The sequence below is a fragment of the Centroberyx gerrardi genome, unplaced genomic scaffold, assembly GCF_048128805.1.
Source record: "Centroberyx gerrardi isolate f3 unplaced genomic scaffold, fCenGer3.hap1.cur.20231027 Scaffold_70, whole genome shotgun sequence".
Taxonomy (NCBI): Eukaryota; Metazoa; Chordata; class Actinopteri; order Beryciformes; family Berycidae; genus Centroberyx; species Centroberyx gerrardi.
The window spans coordinates 128,610-151,109 of NW_027605205.1; the positions used below are offsets into that span (position 1 = coordinate 128,610).

Sequence of the window (22,500 nt, forward strand, 5' to 3'; positions counted from 1 at the left end):
CACAACAGGACTGACCGCTTTGGAGTAATTGGCGGTGGCCGTCAGCGAATCAGAGTTGCCGGGACTCAGCGGCCTCTGGAGGACGTCCAATAAGGCTTTACCATCCTGACTGACCTGGAGAGACAGACAGGCAGGAGACAGGGGGTGAGACAGGTCAGACAGACAGACTGACTGACAGAGAGACAGACAGGTCAGACTGACAGACAGACAGACAGACAGACAGAGAGAGAGACAGACAGACAGACAGACAGACAGACAGACAGACAGACAGACAGACAGAGAGAGAGACAGACAGAGAGACAGACAGACAGACAGACAGACAGACAGACAGACAGAGAGAGAGAAAGACAGACAGGTTTTCATCTCCTCTCCTTTCCTCCTCTCCTCTCTCCTCCTCCTCTCCTCCTCTCCTCTCCTCTCTCCTCCTTCTCTCCTCCTCTCCTCTCCTCCTCTCCTCCTCTCCTCTCTCCTCCTCCTCTCCTCTCCTCCTCTCCTCTCTCCTCCTCCTCTCCTCCTCCTCCTCTCCTCTCTCCTCCTTCTCTCCTCCTCTCCTCTCCCCCTCTCCTCTCCTCCTCTCCTCTCCTCTCTCCTCCTTCTCTCCTCCTCTCCTCTCCCCCTCTCCTCTCCTCCTCTCCTCTCCTCTCTCCTTCTCTCCTCCTCTCCTCTCCTCCTCTCCTCTCTCCTCCTCCTTTCCTCTCCTCTTCTCTCTAAACCAAATATATACTTTCTAAACCCGCATTTCACTTCTGACTGCTAATTGCTAAATTACACAGGGAAACACACCACTGAAACCGCTCCATCACACACACACACACACACACACACACACACACACACACACACACACACACAGATAGTGATATCCTTTCTCTTTCTGTAAGAAATGATCAGTTCAGTTCAGTGTTTTTATCAGTTATTTAAAACCAAACAAGTATCAAGACTTCTTCAAGCTAAAACATTTAAGAAGCTGTTATTGCATGGCTAGTTCAAACACATTAAAAACACATTAAATATTAAAATATGTATTATTATTATTACATATATATTAGAATAAACATATTAAAAATACATTAAAAAGATATTAAAAAATACTTCTTCATGCAGTTTGGTTATTCCCTGATGAAGGCTGCAGTCGGTCTTTAATATATTTTTAATATGTTCTTATGAACCAGCCATGCAATAAAGACTTTTCTGTAAAGAGAGTGTTGAAACTTGTGTTTTCATTAACAGCAAAAACCCCAAACAATACAGATACACACACACACACACACACACACACACACACACACACACACACACACACACACACACACACACACACACACAGCAGGGATTTCCTTTCTCTTTCTACAAGAAAAGAAGATTGTTTTCATCCTGCAAGTATGAAGATTATTTCAAATGAAAAGAAAAGGAGTTCCTTCATGCTGGTGCTGCTCCCTGATGAAGACCACAACGTCTTCCTGTTCCTTTTTAATATTTCCTTTTGGACTCGACATGATATTAAGGGTTTTTTATGTTTTGCTTGAAGAAAACTCAGGAGCAAAGAAAGAAAATCACTGTTTTGTTTTTCTGGGGTTTGTTGTTTTCAGTTAAGGAAGAAGGAGTTTCAAGACTCTCTTTAAATAAAAAAATGAAAAAGCCTTTATTGCAGGCTAGTTGAAAAGAACACATTAAAAATCAAACTCCAACACAAGCTAGGGCCTTGATCCAGAGACACTGAACTGAATGAAGGAGTTTGTTTCTGATGTTCATTTGAACTTTTTTGTCTTTAATTTTTTAACTGAAGAGCCTTGAAACTCCGTCTGTTTCACTGAAAGCAGCAGAGAGCATCTGACGCCCAGCAGCAGCTCCTCTTCCTCTCTTTCAGTCATCACAGATATCTCAAGTCAAATTCAAGTCAAAGAAAACTTCTCGTTTCATCTTTAGTCATTTACGCCAAACAAGAAAAGTTGCCATCAAAGAAGTTTCAGGTTTCATTTTTAATTTTGTGGTTTTATCTTGAACCAGGTCAGAACCTCCTGAACCCTGAAACCATCTGATCTGACCTCAGATATCTCCATGGAAACCAGCCTGACGGTCCAGCAGATAAAAACTCGCTCAGATCTTCATTTTTTGCAGCACTTCCTCTCTTGGTAACAATGTGGTGGACCTTGCCAAGCCAAACCGCCTCAGTCTCAGTGTTTCTGTGTGTGTGTGTGTGTGTGTGTGTGTGTGTGTGTGTGTGTATATTTAGGACTCTCTTTAAGATAAGCACAGATGGAGCTAACGACACAGCAGCTTTCTAAAGATAACAGCAGCAGCGGACCAGAGGAGCTTCTGAGGGTAAATTTAGCGGAGCGAGGAGTTTTTCCGGAGCTGCGGTCGGCAGCGAGCGTCCAGACGGCCGATACGAGGCCGGCCAGCGCCACCCTGTCATCACAACCAATCACATCCAGCCTCAGACCGCCGCTGACAGCACCCATGGGAGTCTGGGGAGACTTAAAACCGGACGGTAACCCATGTAGTTCAGTGAGATCTTTATGTGACGGCTGACGACTGACGCAGCGCAGTCCGCCAAACAAGCTGACGAAGCTTCAGGTAAACATCCGCTAACGGACTTCATCAGCCAATGAAATTTGTCCAGACTCAAAGGGTTTGAGGCCCGGATTACTTTTAGAGCAAGCTAGAGCTACTATTGATAGCTCAGTAGCTAGCTAGGCCACCTTAGCTCTAGTTAGCTGGCGCTAGCTTGCTAGCCCAAACAAGACTTTGAAGTATGTAGGAGGCGCTCCTCCATCTTCTCCCAGGATGCAACACAAGCTGCTGGGTGGTGAGACGGAGCTGAGAGCTCAGAAGGTCAAACTGACTGTGATGGATTTACTGTCCCATGTGAACGCTGCTCAGTTCACCTCAGTGTGAGCTGCTGAGCAGACTGCTGCTGTGGAACCAGTTTAGCTGAGGTACTGGTGTATCTGGTTTATCTGGTGTATCTGGTGTATCTGGTGAGGTATCTGGTGTATCTGGTGTATCTGGTGTATCTGGTGAGGTATCTGGTGTATCTGGTGTATCTGGATTATCTGGTGAGGTATCTGGTGTATCTGGTGTATCTGGATTATCTGGTGAGGTATCTGGTGTATCTGGTGTATCTGGTGTATCTGGTGTATCTGGTGTATCTGGTGTATCTGGTGAGGTATCTGGTGTATCTGGTGTATCTGGATTATCTGGTGAGGTATCTGGTGTATCTGGTGTATCTGGATTATCTGGTGAGGTATCTGGTGTATCTGGTGTATCTGGTGTATCTGGTGTATCTGGTGTACCTCAGTGTAAGCCTGGGTGACCTGCTCGTACAGGCTCTGGTGGCGGTGGATGGCCAGCTCCAGGTCCTGCATCTCAGACGGTAAACCTCCTTCACTGCAGACTTTACACCAGGCCTCCACTCCAGAGAGGAACTGAGGAACAAGGGAAGAGTCAGACTGAGGAATTAAACATGACAGACCATGAAGACTCATCTAATAAGACAGAAGAGGATAAATGAACTGGATAAACTGAACACTCAGGCTGTGAAGCTAAGATGCATCATATAAACATTTATCACAGATTCACACTGACAACAGATTAGAAACAGATGGATCTGAAGAATCCAGAGGACACATTTTAATATATTTGGTTCATTATCTCCAGCTACCACAGTCTAGTCTAGCCTTAGCTAGTAGCTAACTAACTAGTAAGCTAGCTAGCTAACTTCCTGCTAAATTCAAGCAGTTGTTGTGTTGTTCCTCAGACTGCTGCTAATCTGACCACTGTTCAGTCTGAAGTCTCTTCTGTGTTGAAGTCACAGTTTTATATTTTTGAGAATCGTCCAGGTAGAGGAACCTTACCTTCTTTCCTCTACTTACATCTTTCTCTCCCTCTCTCTCTCTCTCACTCTCTCTCTCTCTCTCTCTCTCTCTCTCTCCCTCTCTCTCTCTCTCTCTCACTCTCTCTCTCTCTCTCTCTCCCTCTCTCTCTCTCTCACTCTCTCTCTCTCTCTCTCCCTCTCTCTCTCTCCCTCTCTCTCTCTCTCTCCCTCTCTCTCTCTCTCACTCTCTCTCTCTCTCCCTCTCTCTCTCTCTCTCTCTCTCTCTCTCTCTCTCTCTCTCTCTCTCTCTCTCTCTCTCTCTCTCCCTCTCTCTCTCTCACTCTCTCTCTCTCTCCCTCTTCTCTCTCTCTCTCTCTCTCTCTCTCTCTCTCAGAGGTACACTTGTACCTAATGTCGAGCGCCCAGCAGGTATCAACCTGTTGCCATGCCAACCGTCAAACAGCCCATAATAACAGAGCAGCAGAGCAGCTGAAGCTCCAGCAAAACGTCTGATTCTTTCACACCAAGACAGAACAGGTTTGTATATTAAAAATAAATTATTTTTTACAAACAGAAAGCGTTCTGGAGGCTTTGAAGGGGGAGAACGGTTCTGAGAGGCTTCTGGTTTATTGGAGCATCGGCTAAATGACTCGACTGTAATAATGGAAAGTGATTGATCTTAATGATTCAACATCAGGGAAGTTGATCAGTTTTGAGGTTTGAGCTCCACTGAGAGACTTCTACTCTGAAAAACTGGACATCTAAATGAGTCATTTGATCTTCTATAGAGTTTTAAAATCTTCTTTTTCTTAAAACAAGTGACACATGCTGCCAGTTGGTGAGATGACGCCAACACAGTTTCACTTCCTTGTTTAAGGAATTCTCTAGAAACAAGAGTCAGCATGCTGAGACACGCAGGGAGAGCAGATCCACTAGTGTCCGGAAACTTCTTTAAACTGAGATTATCTCACCGCACTGACAGATTCCTTCACTTGTTTTAAGACAAACAGCATGTGAAGACTCAACACGATGCTAACTGGTGTTCAGCTGGGCGTGTTCAGCTGGATCTGGGCGTGTTCAGCTGGATCTGGGCGTGTTCAGGGCGTGTTCAGCTGGATCTGGGTTCAGGGTCAGTTACCTGCTCGGCCTTCTGGTGGAAGACGGACGACATGGCGAGGATGGTGGAGCGCTCGTCCAGCGCGGCGGCGAAGCTCTTCCAGTCCTGATCCAGCTGAGCGGAGATCTGTTTGATCTGGGCGGCGGCGTAGTGCCCCGCCTCCGACAGCCGGCTGGCCACCGACATGATCCTGTTGATGTTCACATAGGCATTCTGGGAAAAAAACAGGACAATAAACAATATTACTGACGACAACAACAACAATAACTAAACAACAGGTTTCTGATAGCTGATTGGCTGATCTTGTTAATGTTCACAGATGCATTCAGGGAAAAGAAACATGATAAATAAACAACATTACTATGACAACAACACCAAAAAAAACAGGGTTCCGATAAATAACTGGCTGAATCTGTTGATGTCCACAAAGGCATTTTGGGAAACAGATAAATAGTATACCAATGTATTTTTATTAAATATTAAATATTATATATTGTTATAAAGGTGTTTCCTACCATAGAGTTCATGTTGAGTGTGTTGGTAACCTGTTCCTATAGTTATGTAATATTAAATATGTAGATATAAAGGTGTTTCCTACCATGTTATACATTAAAATATAGTTATGTAATATTAAATATGTATACTCCCAGTCAAAAGTTTTTAAACACCACATTTTTCTTTATTTTTACTATTTTCCACATTTTAGAATAACAGTAAAAACATCAAAACTATGAAATAACACAAATGGAATTATGCAGCGAGCAAAAAAGTGTTAAACAAATCAAAACTATCTTATATTTTAGATTCTTTGCCTTGATGGAAAGGCAAAGGCTTTGGAAAGAAATTCATACACAGGATCAACTTCACTATTTATATTTGACTAAGAAACTCATTTCAAGCATTTAAGCAGAAGCCTTTAGATCAGAATGCTTTAAGAGAATGAAACCAGAGTGACCAGAGTTCATGTTCAGCGTGTTAATAACCTATCTCTACACATTAAGATGTAGTTATGTAATGTTAAATATGAAGTAATAAGCTGTGTGGTACCATGGAGTTCATGGCGAAGTGGTTGTGCTGGGTCTGCAGCTCCACGGCGTGCTGGTACCCGACTCCGATCTCCGTGTGGCTCTGCAGGAACACTTCCTTGTTGTGGCTGATCCAGTCGAACATCTGCACACAGACAGCGTTATTAATAATAATAATATAACAAACAACCGAACACACACGTTTCCTATATCGCTGCTGTCGCTCGGGAAATCTTGTGCTAAATCTCCAACATGTGAAAGAAAAATCTCTATATCTCTCTATGTAGAAATATCCTTTTTGTCTCCATCTTTCTCTCTCAATTCAATTCAATGAGCTTTATTGGCATGAAAGTTAAGAAACAACACTGCCAGAGCGATAGGGATTAATGTAATTATACAGTTCAAAACAGCATTAAATCATAAATACATCATTTAAATCTCTGACTCTCTCACTGTCCCTCTCTTTTCTTTCTTCCTTTCCACACGTCTCTCTCTCTCTTGTTTTCTTTCTTTTTCTCATTCTCTCTCTGTTTTTCTAGTCTTACATAGTCTTTCGTCATATAGCTGCCTGTCTGTCTGTTTCCCTTGTTCTCTCTCTCTCTCTCTCTCTCTCTCTCTCTCTCTCTCTCTCTCTCTGTTTGTCTAGTCTTACCTCTGAATCCGTCCTCATAGTTTCGTCTCTACCTGGCTTTACCGCCGTTCTTTCTGGAATTTCATTTTCTCTCAGCGAGAGTTTCAGATCTGAACCGTCTGCTGACTGGAGGCTTAACTGGGAGAGCTGGGACTCAGACTGGAGTCACTGGTCTGTCTGTCTGTCTGTCTGTCTGTCTGTCTGTCTGTCTGTCTGTCTGTCTGTCTGTCTGTCTGTCTGTCTGTCTGTCTGCCTGTCTGCCTGCCTGCCTGTCTGTCTGTCTGTCTGTCTGTCTGTCTGTCTGTCTGTCTGTCTGCCTGTCTGTCTGTCTGTCTGTCTGTCTGTCTGTCTGTCTGTCTGTAAAACTGTTTAACTTCAATAAATTCCACTTTCTGGGGTTAGATGTTCCTCTACTCTTCAGCTGCTGGCTCTCCTCTCCTGTGTGTTTCGGACATTTTGCGTGAAACCAATCTTCACAATCTTCCTCACTTGACATTTTCACCAGCGTGAAACGTATCCGAACTCAACATTGCAGAGAGAAAACTTCACGACTCTCCCTCATGACTCAGACCGAAGCGAACCGACTCAAACTCGGCCTGAAGTTCACTAAACTGAACCTGAAATGAGACAATTGATGTTCTTATGGCCGAACTTTTCATCCTCTGTATTTTCATGACAGATCAGGCAGACATTTTACATTTTACATTTTAGGTATTTTAGGTATTTTCAGCAGGAGCGATTCATCAGCTGCTGTGGGGAATCGAACCCGTGACCTTTAGTTACGGGACGCTCTCTCCCCAGCAGATTTGTGACAGACTGTGTGTTTTCCAGTGGGTTTAGATGTAAAAACTCCCAGCATGCCTCTCAAATAAACTCTACTAGTAGTGAAGCTGATCTCTGAGGAGATCGGCTTGATAAATAAACAGCAGCAGTTTTCTATAGAATAAACTGTATAAACTGTCTGAACCCTCCAGTCTGTTGCTGTCTGTCAGTTGTCAGCGTCTGTACTCTGCATCTTATTAATGGAACGAATTACAAAGCACTTTGAAACTACATCTTCTCCCGTTAGATGATTTTAAATTCTTACTTGTTGACTCATTTAATGATGTTTGTGATTGTTTCTGATGGTTTCTGTTCTGTGTGACTGGATTGTGCGTCTGTTATTTTTGTCTGTTCTGCTGCTGTTCTCAGGTCTCTCTTGAAAGTCTATTTTTTCAGATTTTTCTCAAATTTTAGCTTTTTTTGTGAAATAGTTTTAAGCCTTTCAGCCTCCTCTGATAATTAATTAACAAGCTGATGAGGGAAAATCATTTGGTGACGGGTTGTGAGGCTCGGCTGTTTCGGAGCGGTCTGTCAGCAGCTGTCAGTAAACCTTCCTGCGCCTCCAAATGGTAAAAAATTCAAAAAAATATAACAAAAACTTCCTCTATAATTGGTGCCATCTTTAGCAGCGTTGCTATGGAAACCAGCTGACAGACTGACAGCTGGGTGAAAGCGGCGCGAACGGGTTTAGAAGAAGCAATGACGCATTTCCCATAATGCCTTTATGCCGCTTCTCTGTCTGAAAGGGGCTTCGCACGCAGGTGATGGAGGCTTGTTATGGCGCGGACGGTTGCCATGGTTACCACGGTTACCGTGGTTACCACGGCACGTGCACAGGCATTCACTCCGGCTTTACTTTCCACGGAAACAAACGGCGGGTCAGATCTGGCTTCGGGTGGAGAGACGGGTCAGAAACCGAACCAGGAACCGGTTTAAACTCTCTGACTCTTCTCCACACAGGTTCACCCGTAACACCCCGCGGGTCAGGGTGTCCGGACCTGAAACCTGCAGACCCTCTGGCTGCAGACCTCCTTCAGAGGCAGAAACCAGACCAGCTGAAAACCTTCCTGTGAGTTTCAGTCGGTCAGCAGCAGCATCAGCAGACTCTCTGCCTTCAGATGTGTGTTGTTCAGTAAATATTTAGAGTTTCAGTATGAGCAGCGGTGTGTCAGCGTCCGTCTGTCTGCCTGCCTGGACACAGACCACACACACCAACACTCACACCAACACTCACACCAACACTCACATCAACACTGACAAACACTGATCCAGACCCGGTCCAGCCAGCAGGAGGACTGAGACTCACATCACTGTATCCTGTCACGTTTACCTCCATAATCATGAATGAAACCATCATTTGTTTATCTTTCTAACTCCGGTGCAGAAATACTACATTCACCATTAGCATCAGAAATATAAAAAGTATGATTTTATTTTGAAGGTAAACCTTACTTCCTGTCTTATCCTGTCCTTCTCTGTCTGGCTTGACAGAAACAGTTTATACAAAGTTTCTGCTTCAGAAATGAGTTTACCAAACAGACCGACACGCAGAGAGAGCCGGTGTCAGGCCCAACGCAGACACACCCGCTTCGGCCATCTTGGCTCCACGGCCCCTCCTCCGAGACCGTTGCCGTGGTAACCGGTGTTTCCACGTCAGCTCATTTAAACACTCTGTCTGTGTCATTGTGGTGATGTTAGGGAGGAACTCTGTTTACTGTCGGGAAATAAACTCCCAACTCATGACAACAAGTTTTCATTTACTGAACCATGAACCAGCAGAACCTGAAGCTAACCTGAAGCTAACATGAAGCTAACATGAAGCTAACTGTTTAGCTGCTAAACTGAAGCGTTAGCTAACCTTCTCATGTGACCAACAGGTGGAAATGTCCAGTCCAGTTCCTGCTGTTGAACCAGAATCCTTTACTGGAGGAGGAACCTGAACCTGAAACTGGATTCCTGTCAGAGTTCAGGCTCGGTTCATCCTGGTCTGACTCTGTACAGTACGTGTCTCAGCCTCACAGCAGAAAACAGCAGATAAACATCATGGATTGAAGCTCGGTGATGGATTAAGTGTGAACGAGGCTGTTTGGGTCTGGAGTTTCTGAGCCGCAGCTCAGAGGCAAAATGAAGAGTCTGAAATCTACAGCGAAGGAAAACTACAGCTCACCCACTCTTATAAAGGAGGAGGAGAAGAAGAGTGGTTTACATGTATTTTATGAGATCCGGAAAGACGCAGTGCACAATTATCAAAAGGCAGTTAAAGAAGCAAGAGCAACCTTCTTCTCTAACCTGACTGCAGCAAACCATTTTAATAAAGTTGAGATATAAGACAGCAAATTACTCCCCTGACTGAGTTATACATGCCAATAGGGACATCACTAGTTATTTTAGCAATTTTGAACCTGTGTCACTGTCATTTTTATTTGAAACTATATCCCACATGAAATCAACCACGTGCAGCCTTGATATTATCCCAAACAAATTCCTTAAAGAGGTTATTGACCCAGTTGGGCCCAGTATTTTATCAATTATTAAAAGCTCGTTGGAGAAAGGCGTTTTCCCTTCTGTTTTTAAACATGCTGTGGTCCAAACTCTTTTAAAGAAACCTAACCTTGATCCCTCTGTTCTTAACAATTTTAGGCCCATTTCTAAACTTCCATTTTTATCAAAGGTTTTAGAGAAAGTGGTATCAACCCAGCTTTTAGCTTTTATGTGTCATAATAACATCTTTGAGAAATGTCAGTCTGGTTTTAGAGCTTTACAGAGTACAGAAACTGCCCTCCTCAAGGTAACCAATGACCTCCTTTTAGCAGCTGACGGGGGGGAAAGTGCAATTTTAATTTTTTTAGACCTAAGTGCAGCCTTTGACACAGTAGATCACACCATTTTAATTGACCGCCTGAACACCTGGGTTGGCATCAAGGACACTGCACTTGGTTGGTTTTACTCCTACCTTTTAGAAAGAACCTTCGCGGTCACCATAGGTAACTACTCATCTTCTACAACTCACATTACCTGTGGTGTCCCGCAAGGTTCTATTTTAGGTCCAATTTTATTCTCAATCTACATGCTGCCACTTGGCCAAATTATCCAAAGACACAATGTCTCTTTTCATTATGCAGAGACACACAGATATACCTTCCCCTGAGACCTGCTGACCCAAACAGCCTAGCTGCTGTTGTAGATTGCCTCAATGATATCAACTGTTGGATGGCACAGAATTTTCTTCAGCTCAATAACTCAAAATCAGAAATCATATTGTTCAGTCCCCCAAATTCTATCGGTCATATTGAGAGTGGCCTTGGTCCTCTGTCTGCTAATGTGAAGCCCGCTGCCAGAAACTTGGGAGTACTATTTGACTCTGACCTAAACTTTGAACCACAGATAAAAAAAATTGTCCAGTCCTGCTTCCTTCAACTGAGAACCATCTCCAGAATCACACCAATACTATCACACAGCGACCTGGAAACAGTAATCCACGCCCTAATCTTCTCTCGACTCGACTCCTTTCTGGCATCAACCAGAAGTCACTCTCTCGCCTCCAGCTAGTTCAGAACGCAGCAGCTCGGCTTCTTCCTGTTCAGACAGACGACATCACATCACCCCGATCCTGGCTGCTCTCCACCGGCTCCCTGTTTGGTTTAGAATTGATTTTAAGATTTTACTGATCACTTTTAAAGCACGTTTGGGTCTGGCTCCAAGCTACATCACAGACATGTTGACCCCGTATGAGCCGGTGTGCAGCCTCAGATCCTCAGGCGGGCCCTTCTGGTCCAAAGTCTAGACTTAAAACTAAAGGTGACCGCGCTTTTTCCATCAGGACCCCTCGGCTCTGAACGACCTGCCTGAGGAGAGAAGGCTAGCAGAACCAGTGACTTCTTTTAAATCACTTCTTAAAACCCATTTTTATAGACTTGCTTTTATGTGATGTCATCTTTTTATCGTCTTTTTATCTTTTTATCGGCTTTTTATTGTCTCTTTATCAGCTTTTTATCATCTTTTTATCGTCTTTCTATTGTCTTTTTACATCTTTTATCTTAACTCTATCTTGATTTTATCTTACTTTTATTCTATTCTATTCTACTGTTTATTTTGGTTTTCATCCTACGCTTATACCACTATTTACTTGAATGTTTGCTGTCTTCCACCTCTGTCCTCCTATGAATTTAATCCCTGTTTATTATTGTTTTATTGCCTTTTAAATTCATAATTTGAGTATTCTGCTTTTATTTTGTCTGTCAAAGCACTTTGTAAACTCTGTTTTTAAAGGTGCTATATAAATAAAGTTATTATTATTATTATTATTATTATTATTACTATTATTATTATTATAAAGTGACTGCTGGCATGAAAATAAAACTCACTAGTGAATAATCCTGAAGTTGTTTTCTATCTGCTACCTTTTTTAAAGGCTGAGACTTTTCTATGATAAACAGCGGTCCTGTTTTCTACTTAATCTATTTGATTTTTGCCAAAACAGTGTTTATTGTAATTAAAATATATCTGCTGCTGGTGGGGAAGGGATGATGTTGTTCATCCTGAGGAAAACTACTCGAACCTCTTGCTAATTTTTCACTTTTTTAGTCCATTTTTTTTCTTTTCTTTGTTGTCACTTGGGTTGAAGCCAATAATAATTCTCCTAAAATGCCCAAAACTGTCTCATTTCAGAGGATGTAATCATCTGAGTTTTCTAAACACTGACCTGTAACATCAGGGAACACGATGTTTCCATATATAGCATGTTGGAAGGAAGCTCTTTAAATAGTTGCACAACCTGTGGTAAAGTGTCTGGCATGTTAATGAAGACTGGAATCCAAACACTCTGAACTCTGCGGCTGGACCTGCTGTGGAGCCGCTGCTAGCTGAGCGGCTCTGAAGAGGAACGCTGATCCACTGTCTGACTCTGAGACAGAAACTAACTAAAACACATCTCGGAAGGAGAAAGAAGGAGGAAACGAGGAAGATACGAGTTCCATTCCTGACGGATGGAGGTGAAGATGGACGGATGGAGGGATGAAAAGATAAAGAGGAAATACTTGCAGCTTTGACCAGTCACATTGTTGAGATTGTCTGCTGTATAAATCTGAAGTTTCAAAACTAACTTTCCCCGACCCTGAGTCTGAACAGCAGGTGTCCGACACACTCAGACGTCCTGAACTGAGTCTGAACGGATCCTCAGCCTCCATGTTTCAGATCAGGTTCCTCCAGTAAAGCTTTATGTTCCAGCAGCAGGAACCGGACCGGACGGTTCCACCTGCTGCTCATCCAGAACCTGGAGAGAAGCTTCATCACTGACCTTCACTGACCTGTTCAGCTTCATCACTGACCTTCCCATTCATCACTGACCTTCACTGACCTTCTCAGCTTCATCACTGACCTGTTCAGCTTCATCACTGACCTTCCCATTCATCACTGACCTTCTCAGCTTCATCACTGACCTGTTCAGCTTCATCACTGACCTGTTCAGCTTCATCACTGACCTTCCCATTCATCACTGACCTGTTCAGCTTCATCACTGACCTTCCCATTCATCACTGACCTTCTCAGCTTCATCACTGACCTGTTCAGCTTCATCACTGACCTTCTCATTCATCACTGACCTGTTCAGCTTCATCACTGACCTTCCCATTCATCACTGACCTTCTCAGCTTCATCACTGACCTTCTCATTCATCACTGACCTTCTCATTCATCACTGACCTGTTCAGCTTCATCACTGACCTGTTCAGCTTCATCACTGACCTTCTCATTCATCACTGACCTTCACTGACCTTCTCAGCTTCATCACTGACCTGTTCAGCTTCATCACTGACCTTCCCATTCATCACTGACCTGTTCAGCTTCATCACTGGCCTTCTCATTCATCACTGACCTGTTCAGCTTCATCACTGACCTGTTCAGCTTCATCACTGACCTTCTCATTCATCACTGACCTTCTCAGCTTCATCACTGACCTTCTCATTCATCACTGACCTTCTCAGCTTCATCACTGACCTTCTCATTCATCACTGACCTTCTCATTCATCACTGACCTTCTCAGCTTCATCACTGACCTTCTCAGCTTCATCACTGACCTGTTCAGCTTCATCACTGACCTTCTCATTCATTACTGACCTTCTCAGCTTCATCACTGACCTTCTCATTCATCACTGACCTTCCCATTCATCACTGACCTTCTCATTCATCACTGACCTTCTCAGCTTCATCACTGACCTTCTCATTCATCACTGACCTTCTCATTCATCACTGACCTTCTCAGCTTCATCACTGACCTTCTCAGCGTCCTGCTCGAAGAGGCGGAGCTGGAAACACTGGTCCAGCTTCAGCTTCCTGACGTGCCACATCTGGTGCAGGTGCTGCCTGGTGGAGTGGAGCTTATCCAGCAGACTGGCCACCTGAGGAGAAAACATCTGTTAGACAGGACAGACAGTAGGGATGGACGATCTCTTTATCTCCTGATACGATTGGATACGTGATCTGAGGTTCAGGATCAATCCAACCAGGATACCATGTGATCAATAAAACTTCAGTCACAACAAAGTCTGACTGTGCAGAATTCTGTTTATTTCTGAGACTCAAATCTTTCTAGCGATGCCATTGGCTGCTAGAATGTAAACAACAATTTAAAAATGTCATTACAAAGTGACAATAATATAATTTGGATGGAGAGCTTGTGAAACTGTGATGGTCAAGAGTCTCATTAGTGATTACTACAGCAGAATAACATGGAGCTGATATCACCATTCATGTTCCTGACAGCAGAATAACATGGAGCTGATATCACCATTCATGTTCCTGACAGCAGAATAACATGGAGCTGATATCACCATTCATGTTCCTGACAGCAGAATAACATGGAGCTGATATCACCATTCATGTTCCTGACAGCAGAATAACATGGAGCTGATATCACCATTCATGTTCCTGACAGCAGAATAACATGGAGCTGATATCACCATTCATGTTCCTGACAGCAGAATAACATGGAGCTGATATCACCATTCATGTTCCTGACAGCAGAATAACATGGAGCTGATATCACCATTCATGTTCCTGACAGCAGAATAACATGGAGCTGATATCACCATTCATGTTCCTGACACAACAGACGGACTGACACATCTTTGTATTGAGATATATAGAATTTCAATATTTCGTCCCATCCCTAATAGATAGATAGATAGATAGATAGATAGATAGATGTTGCAGCACCTCAATATCTGAGCAGCTTGTGGAAACACTCTGCCTTCCCCAAGGAGTGCTGCAGCTAACGAGCTAACATGGCTAACATGAGGCGAGTGATTCTCATTAACGAGCAATGCTAACGAGCTTTGGGGATTCGCTGGGTAACGGACTAATAAAGCTGGACAGCTTTTCGATAGCATTCCAATGGCAAGAGAGCAAGTTTTTTCGAGTCAAGAAAGTGAGAGTCTCCCCTTATAACCCCAGCCTGTCTCTCTGCTGCAGTGCATTCTGGTCTCTCTCCTGCTCCTGTGGTGGAGAAACTGGTCTCTCTCCTCTTCTACGATGGATTTCTCCCTGTATGATTGTTGAACGTCTCTTGGTGCAAAATGGCGGCTCTAGAAAGAAGCCCTCGCTCTTTGATTCTGAGGGACTGACACCAAAACCTGACGTTTACCGCTGATGTTTTACATCCTGAAACATTTTCTCATATCAAACTCCACTGTAGCTGCTGGAAACATCTGGAGGTGACGTCACCTCGTCTACGATTGGCCGGTTATCCACCAAGAAGAAAAACACACCAATGAGTGAAGTTTACCTTTGGCACCAGACTCTGGAAGTCTGCAGAGCCGGAGATACAGTTCCTCCCAGAAAAACCATCGCTGGATCGGATACACTGGAGCAACCGCTGACCTTCTCTGTCCAACTCCTCTACTGGAGCCTTCAACACCTGGAGGAGGAGAGGAGGAGAGGAGAGGAGAGGAGACAAGGGGAGAGGAGGAGAGGAGGGAGGAGAGGAGAGGAGAGGAGAGGAGACAAGGGGAGAGGAGGAGAGGAGGGAGGAGAGGAGAGGAGAGGAGGAGAGGAGAGGAGGGAGGAGAGGAGAGGTTGAGGAGACAAGGGGAGAGGAGAGGAGAGGAGAGGAGGAGAGGAGACAAGGGGAGAGGAGAGGAGGAAAGGAGGAGAGGAGAGGAGACAAGGGGAGACAAGGGGAGAGGAGAGGAGAAGAGAGGAGAGGAGACAAGGGAAGAGGAGAGGAGAGGAGGAGAGGAGAGGAGAGGAGACAAGAGGAGAGGAGAGGAGAGGAGGAGAGGAGAGGAGAGGAGAGGAGACGAGGAGAGGAGAGGAGGAGAGGACAAAAGTCACATTTAAAAGATTTGCCTTTAACTTTTTCTTCAAAACACCAGCAGAACTCGCTGTTCAGATCTTGAGGAGGTTCTCCAGAGTTCAGGGTGTAAAAACAGAAGGGTTCTCGTGTAAAAAACCTTTGGAACCTCTAATACAACAGCAGTGGAGAACCTCAGGAACACAACATGATGAACTGAGGTTCTGTTCTCACCTTCTTCTTCAGCTGTGTGTGTTCGTCGATCAGCCGGCGGGATCCGTCCACATCCACCGGAAACTCCTTCTTGGACAGAAGCTCCTGCAACACACACACACACACACACACACACACACACACACACACACACACACACACACACACACACACACACACAGCTTTCAGTTTTACTGAAACTTTATTTAAACAAAACTGTGATTCACAGTGACGGTCTGCAGGAGGGAACATGCTTCTGCTGCTGGGGGGGGGGGGGGGGGGGGGGATAGAGATAGAAGAGGAGCAAAAAAAATAAAACGTAATAACAATACTGATCTTTTCTTTATCCAAACATTCATCCATTTATCAGTCGTTTTAGCTCTTCATCCCTCCATCCACTCTCCTCCAAATCCTTCCTTCTGCCTACCATCCATCCATCCATCATCCATCCATCCTCCCTCCCTCTACTCTCCTCCCTCCCTCCTCGAATCTTTCCTTCCCTCCTTCCCTTCATCCAACACCCATGTATCCATCGCTCTCTCCCTCCGTCTCTCCATCTACTATCCATCCATCCATCCACCTCTCCCTCTGTCTACCCCTAGAGAGTTGATGTTGAAATGTTAAATATGAATAACATGGAATTGTTCTGTTTTTTTTCTGTCTTTATTTATATTTTGTATTTTTAGCAGGGGTTCACAGGTTTTTCATTGTCTGCTTTTAACCATCCATCTTTCCCTCCATCACAGAAAAATAAAGGTGCCAACTGCAACTGAAAATCGTTCTTTGGAGTGATGCCGTAGAAGAACAATTTCTGGTTCCACAAAGAACCTTTAAGGAACCAAACCCAAATATACTGTGCAATTGTAAATGAGGCTAAACAAGGGCAGGTAATCAAAAACACAATGCAGGAGTCGAAGCAAAGGACAGCAGAAATAGTTCCTCTATAGCATCACTCCGAATAAAATAACACACACACACACACACACACACCTGCAGGTCCTCCAGTCTGGACAGCAGGTGAGCAGCGCTGCTCATGAACTCCTCCAGAGAGACCCGGAGCTCCATCCACTCCTCATGGTTGTAGTCCAGAGAGCCTTCAAAGTCCTCCGTCAGCTGGGAGGGATCCACCAGCTTGGACAGGCCCTCCACCGAGACCATGCTGGTCTGGAATACAGGGAAATAACAACATGTTATACCGTAAATCCTCTAATAGTGGCCCGGGCCTTTATTTACCTCGACTGCAGAGGGTACCAGGCCTTTATTGGAAGCAGGCTTATATTAGAGACAGGCCTTTATTTCTAATTCCCTCTGTTTGATAAGTATATTTGCTCATATTTTAGTACGAAGCCTCCTTGTTTTCTGATCTGCTTCTGTTGGGGTTCGTTAGGTAGACGTTTTTTTGTTACCGCGATGCGTTACGATAATTACGGTAATCGACGACGGCACGCTCCAGAGACTTCCGCCGGCCGAGCCGTCTTGTGGCACTTGTACGTTACTACAAACTACAGTTACACACAGGCACCAGGAGGTTACCGGTATCCACCGCTGTTTGCATGTAAGCTGAAGCTAACTGAAGCTAACTGAAGCTAACTGAAGCTAACTGAAGCTAACTGAAGCTAACTGAACCGACGCCGATGTGTTCCCGGTGATCCGGCCGAGATTTCGGCGGGGGTCCGGGGCTCGGATCGGGAGGATCAATGCGGGCCGTGGGCGCGGTGGAGAGGACAGCGGCGGAGAGAGGAGACGGACACGGTCCAGCCATATACTGGTTTTGACCTAGTCTTGTTTCCTTTGTTTTTTCCCCCGGCCTGTATTTGAGGCCGGCCTTTATTTGTTCGTGTCGACCACGGGCCGGACATTATCGGAGACCCGGCTTTTAACTGACTACAGGCCACTATTAGAGGATTTACGGTATAGTTTAAGATCGAGCAAAGTCCTCCGTCAGCTGGGAGGGATCCACCAGTTTACTCAGACCTTTTGCTATTCTGCTTAATACCAAAAAAATACTCAAAAATACCTGACAAATACTGAAAAACATCAATATACATTCATCTACTGTCATAATATGAGAGTTTAAGACAGACCAACCTCGAAGGTGAACTTGGCGCTGCCGAAGTTGGTCTTCTGTTTCTGCCAGAAGTTGTCTGGTTTGATGATGAGCGCCACGCAGATCTCCGCCGGGAAAAACTCCTGCAGCGTCTTCAGCAGAGGCTTGATCAGGTCCCACTTAGAGCCGCGCATGTCGATGATGACGGTGAAACCTCGCTTACACACATCCTCACTGCAGAGAGACAGGCGGGGAGAGAGAGACGGGTTAGGAGAGAGAGACAGGCGGGGAGAGAGAGAGAGAGACGGGTTAGGAGAGAGAGACAGGCGGGGAGAGAGAGAGAGAGACGGGTTAGGAGAGAGAGACAGGCGGGGAGAGAGAGACGGGTTAGGAGAGAGAGACAGGCGGGGAGAGAGAGACGGGTTAGGAGAGAGAGACAGGCGGGGAGAGAGAGAGAGAGACGGGTTAGGAGAGAGAGACAGGCGGGGAGAGAGAGAGAGAGACGGGTTAGGAGAGAGAGACAGGCGGGGAGAGAGAGACGGGTTAGGAGAGAGAGACAGGCGGGGAGAGAGAGACGGGTTAGGAGAGCGAGAGACAGGCGGGGAGAGAGAGAGAGAGAGAGAGAGAGAGACAGAGAGAGAGACAGAGAGAGAGACAGAGAGAGAGAGAGACAGAGAGAGAGACAGAGATAGAGAGAGAGAGACAGAGAGACAGAGATAGATAGAGATAGAGAGAGAGAGAGACAGATAGAGAGAGAGAGAGAGACAGAGAGAGAGAGAGAGAGAGACACAGATAGAGAGAGAGACAGAGAGAGAGAGAGAGAGAGAGAGACAGGTGTTTTCGTTCCAAATTAAATCACGGGTTAGAAAGTAAGTTTTGAAATCCAGAAATCTCAGCAGCAGTCCAAGTAATCACTGATCATTGGTATTGATCCATCAACCCTATGAACACACACATATGGGGCAGGAACAGTTTGAGTGACAGTCCCTGTACCAGTCAGGACAGGACAGAGTCCTGTGGGACCGTCCTCAGTCCTCAGTCTTATCTGACATGTACAGATATGTCCTGTAATATTAAATGTATTCAGATATTTCCTCTCCTGCAGAACCCAGTGGAGAACCGGTTCAGTCTGCTGGTTCAGATCCAGCTGCCAGCGGCTGGAGGGTAAAAATAAACTGGAATTACCTCTCTCACACAAACACACACACACACACACACACACAGCCTCTATTAATATGAATTCACAGACAGCAGATCCATTATAATTCGCCTCAGGGAAGCACAACCTCCAAACATCGCCATGGCAACAGAGCAGCTAAACCAACAGCAGGAAGTAGAGCTGAACGGTTCGGGATTAAATGATAACAGCTGATTATTCTACTGAAGATTATGGTCACAGTTATTAATCACCATTATTACTCTGGGTAAATCAGACTGTGTTCTTGGTGGACTGGTTAAATCAGGAAGGCTACGCCACAGAACTAGAACAGACAGAACGGTCATCCTCATTCAGATCAGCGTTCCCGGACGGTCGGAGCGGCGGCCATCTTGCTGTGACCTGTCGGACTAGCTTCTGTATAAAGAGACTCACAGCAAGTCACTGAGCTGAGAGGTTTTACAGCAAGAACCAAAGCAGCTTCTCTGTCTCCTTGCTGCTATGGATTGCTAACATGCTAATGTTGACTAGAAGAGCTAGAGAGAGAAGTACAGTCTGTGATGAAGCTACGTTAGCCTCGTCGCTAACGTTAGCTTCCAGTTGAGTTCTGACAGTTTGCTAACAGACTCATCTGCTCACTTCAACGGCTGTAAATAATGTCTGTAACCACAGTAATGTTTACTTCTGACCAATATGGCGGCTGCCATCGTCTGTGTTCAGTTTACTGGACACCAGTAACACCAGTGATCAGTTTATCCATAAGATCTTAATACACCGCTACAGACAGCGGTGTCTTCTGTCTGCATATTACTGCATAATACTGAACGGAAACAATTTCAATCACCCTCTTTTCTTGGTACAGGTCTCTTAGCTTTTCTACAGGCAGGTGAAGCAGAAGTGCAGAAGCCTCCTGTGGTTAGCTAGCAGCTAAGTGGTTAGCTAGCAGCTAAGTGGCTAACGTGACGTTCCATCGACCACAAAGTCTTCTGTCTTCTGCTACTAAACAAAGCAACAACAGAGCTGAGCTTCTCCTCTCTCTCTACGCAGCAGAAGAAATTGTAATTGTTTTTCCTCATAGTTTAAATTGCTTTCATATGAAACATTGAATGTTTGTTGATCATGTGTAATGCTGTAATGTGATGAGATGTTTCTTGTGGCGTCTGTAACTTTGTGCTGCTTTTCTTGGCCAGGTCCCTCTTGAAAAAGAGATTCTTAGTCTCAATGAGGCTAACCTGGATAAATAAAGGTTAAATAAAATAAATAAATAAAGACTTTAGATGATTTGTTTCTGTTATGTTAGCTGTAGAAACTTCCAGAACAGACTTTGTCTGGATGCAGAACTCCAACATGAAGCAGCTGATCCTCCAGCAGCAGCAGACCGTCTCAGCAGGTTTTCAGCTGTTCAGAGTCAGTCTGGATCCACTAAAGTCTGAGTTCAGCCTCATGAGGATCTGAACACATTCTGTCTCTGGAGCTGTGAAGCTGCAGCTAGCTAGCTAGCTACCGGAGTTTGTTTTCCGGAACATTCCAGCTAGCTAAAAGCCTGCTGGGTAGTGTAGTTCGGTAACTAATGTTGTTCATGTAAATAATACTGAATGGATTTTTGAGATGTGTTGATGCTTCCTGCAACATATTTCAAAATAAAAGCCATGTGCTTTTTAAATTGCTGATATGAAGGAACCTCCACACACTGAGGGGCGAATTCACAATAGGATTGCGCGGCTAAACCTGTGCAAATAAGAGAAAAAGAAACCGTGTAATTCACAAAGCACTCGCAAAGGGTGAAATGCCCCGCTAACTGCGCTGCCACGCAAATAGCGTCTCGGTGCTCCTGTGCTATTTGCACGTATTTAAATTAGGTAATATGCATACATTTGGTGCAAAATTGGCCCCTTTCTATGCAAATGAGCCTCACTGCAAAAACAGTCCAATTCACAAAGGTCGGCGCTAATTGCCACACGCAGTTAGAGTGAAATTATTAGCGTCTTCAGAGAGTTGGTGGTAACTGAAGCGCATTTATAAGGGGAGTCACGCCCAGACTTTATCACTTGTTGATTTAACTGAGAATTGAATTGAACTTGCAAATGTCTCTGCAACAATTCCACCTTTGTGTGACCTAAAAAATAAAATTCTCTGTAAATACAGTCTGTAAATAATATTTTGACATTATTATTATTATTACTATAGAACTTTAACACAGATTGCTTCACAAACAAAAGCAAATAAATCAGTACAACCAAACAATCAATACAACTCAATTTCTCACTCTGAAAATATTTTCACTTATCTCACTAGTCAGCACAGTGGGCTTTATTTTGGCCAAAGATTCAGCACCATGGACAGCCCCGCTCAAACTATTACCTCCACCAAGGAGGTTATGTTTCGGTGTGTTTGTTTGTGTGTTTGTCTGTCTGTCAGCAGGATTACGGAAAAACTACTGGCCCGATTTTCATGAAACTTGGTGGAAGGGTGTAGCATGGGCCAAGGAAGAACCCATTAAATTTTGGAGCAGATCCGTATATTGGTTGCTTGCACATTTGTATATCATAGAAGACTGGATTGGCCTTGGCGGAGGTCTGCGCTCTCCGAGTGCCCTTCTAGTTTATTTTGGGATGCAGTGAGATGTAATGACAAACAAAGGATGCAGTGACAGGATGCAATTGTGTCATGAAAAATAAATGAATAAAACTCCCCTACATTCTCCTTTGTTCTCCGCTTCAAATCATGCCATCTTCTTTTGCAGTCTGAAGGTGCGTTTGGAAACACCAACAGCACTGACAGACTGGGATATTAAATCCCAAATATGGTTTCTCGCAGTCCTGGTTAAATTTCTTGCCTGAAGTTTTGAGGAATGCCTCTGCACCTCGTCCTTCAGGACTTGCAGCTCGCGGTCTAAAAATTTTTTCTCTAAGGCAACATTTGTACTTTGCCACATTGATAATTGCAATCAGACGCAAAACAGGGGCAAATTGCACTCAGTTACAGGTTATGGGCGTGTTTGCGCTGGCATATCATTAGCACAATATCTTTTGTGAATCGGTCCTTGAGACGGAGCAAATAGCGGTCGCAAATGATACGCAATTCATGCTGCTGTTAGCGGCCGCAATCCATTCTTTGTGAATTCGCCCCTCAGAGTCAACCAGAGGCCTGATGGGACGCCGGCCTCCCAGTGAGGAGGAGGTCTCCCAGTGAGGAGGAGGTCTCCCAGTGAGGAGGAGGTCTCCCAGTGAGGAGGAGGTCTCCCAGTGAGGAGGAGGTCTTGTGGACTGGTCTTCAGATCAGTACTGACCGGTCTGTAACTGACTCTCTTCAGTCTGAACTCCACCAGTCATGCTGATGCAAATCAAGCGCTCCTCTCTCTCTCCATCTGTTGCTTTGACAGAGGA

The 22,500-nt window shown here is 44.7% G+C and overlaps 1 protein-coding gene across 1 annotated transcript in view; it reads right to left on the reverse strand.

The window, feature by feature from the left end:
• LOC139915452 (kalirin) overlaps positions 1–22,500 on the reverse strand; it is a 102,681-nt gene that overhangs the window by 76,355 nt on the left and 3,826 nt on the right. Inside the window, 9 exon segments of the mRNA XM_078282312.1 lie at positions 16–114; positions 3,297–3,428; positions 4,956–5,147; positions 5,982–6,104; positions 13,684–13,806; positions 15,192–15,323; positions 15,933–16,016; positions 16,902–17,075; positions 18,000–18,192. Coding sequence (XP_078138438.1) covers positions 16–114; positions 3,297–3,428; positions 4,956–5,147; positions 5,982–6,104; positions 13,684–13,806; positions 15,192–15,323; positions 15,933–16,016; positions 16,902–17,075; positions 18,000–18,152 — 1,212 coding nt within the window. The 5' untranslated portion in view covers positions 18,153–18,192.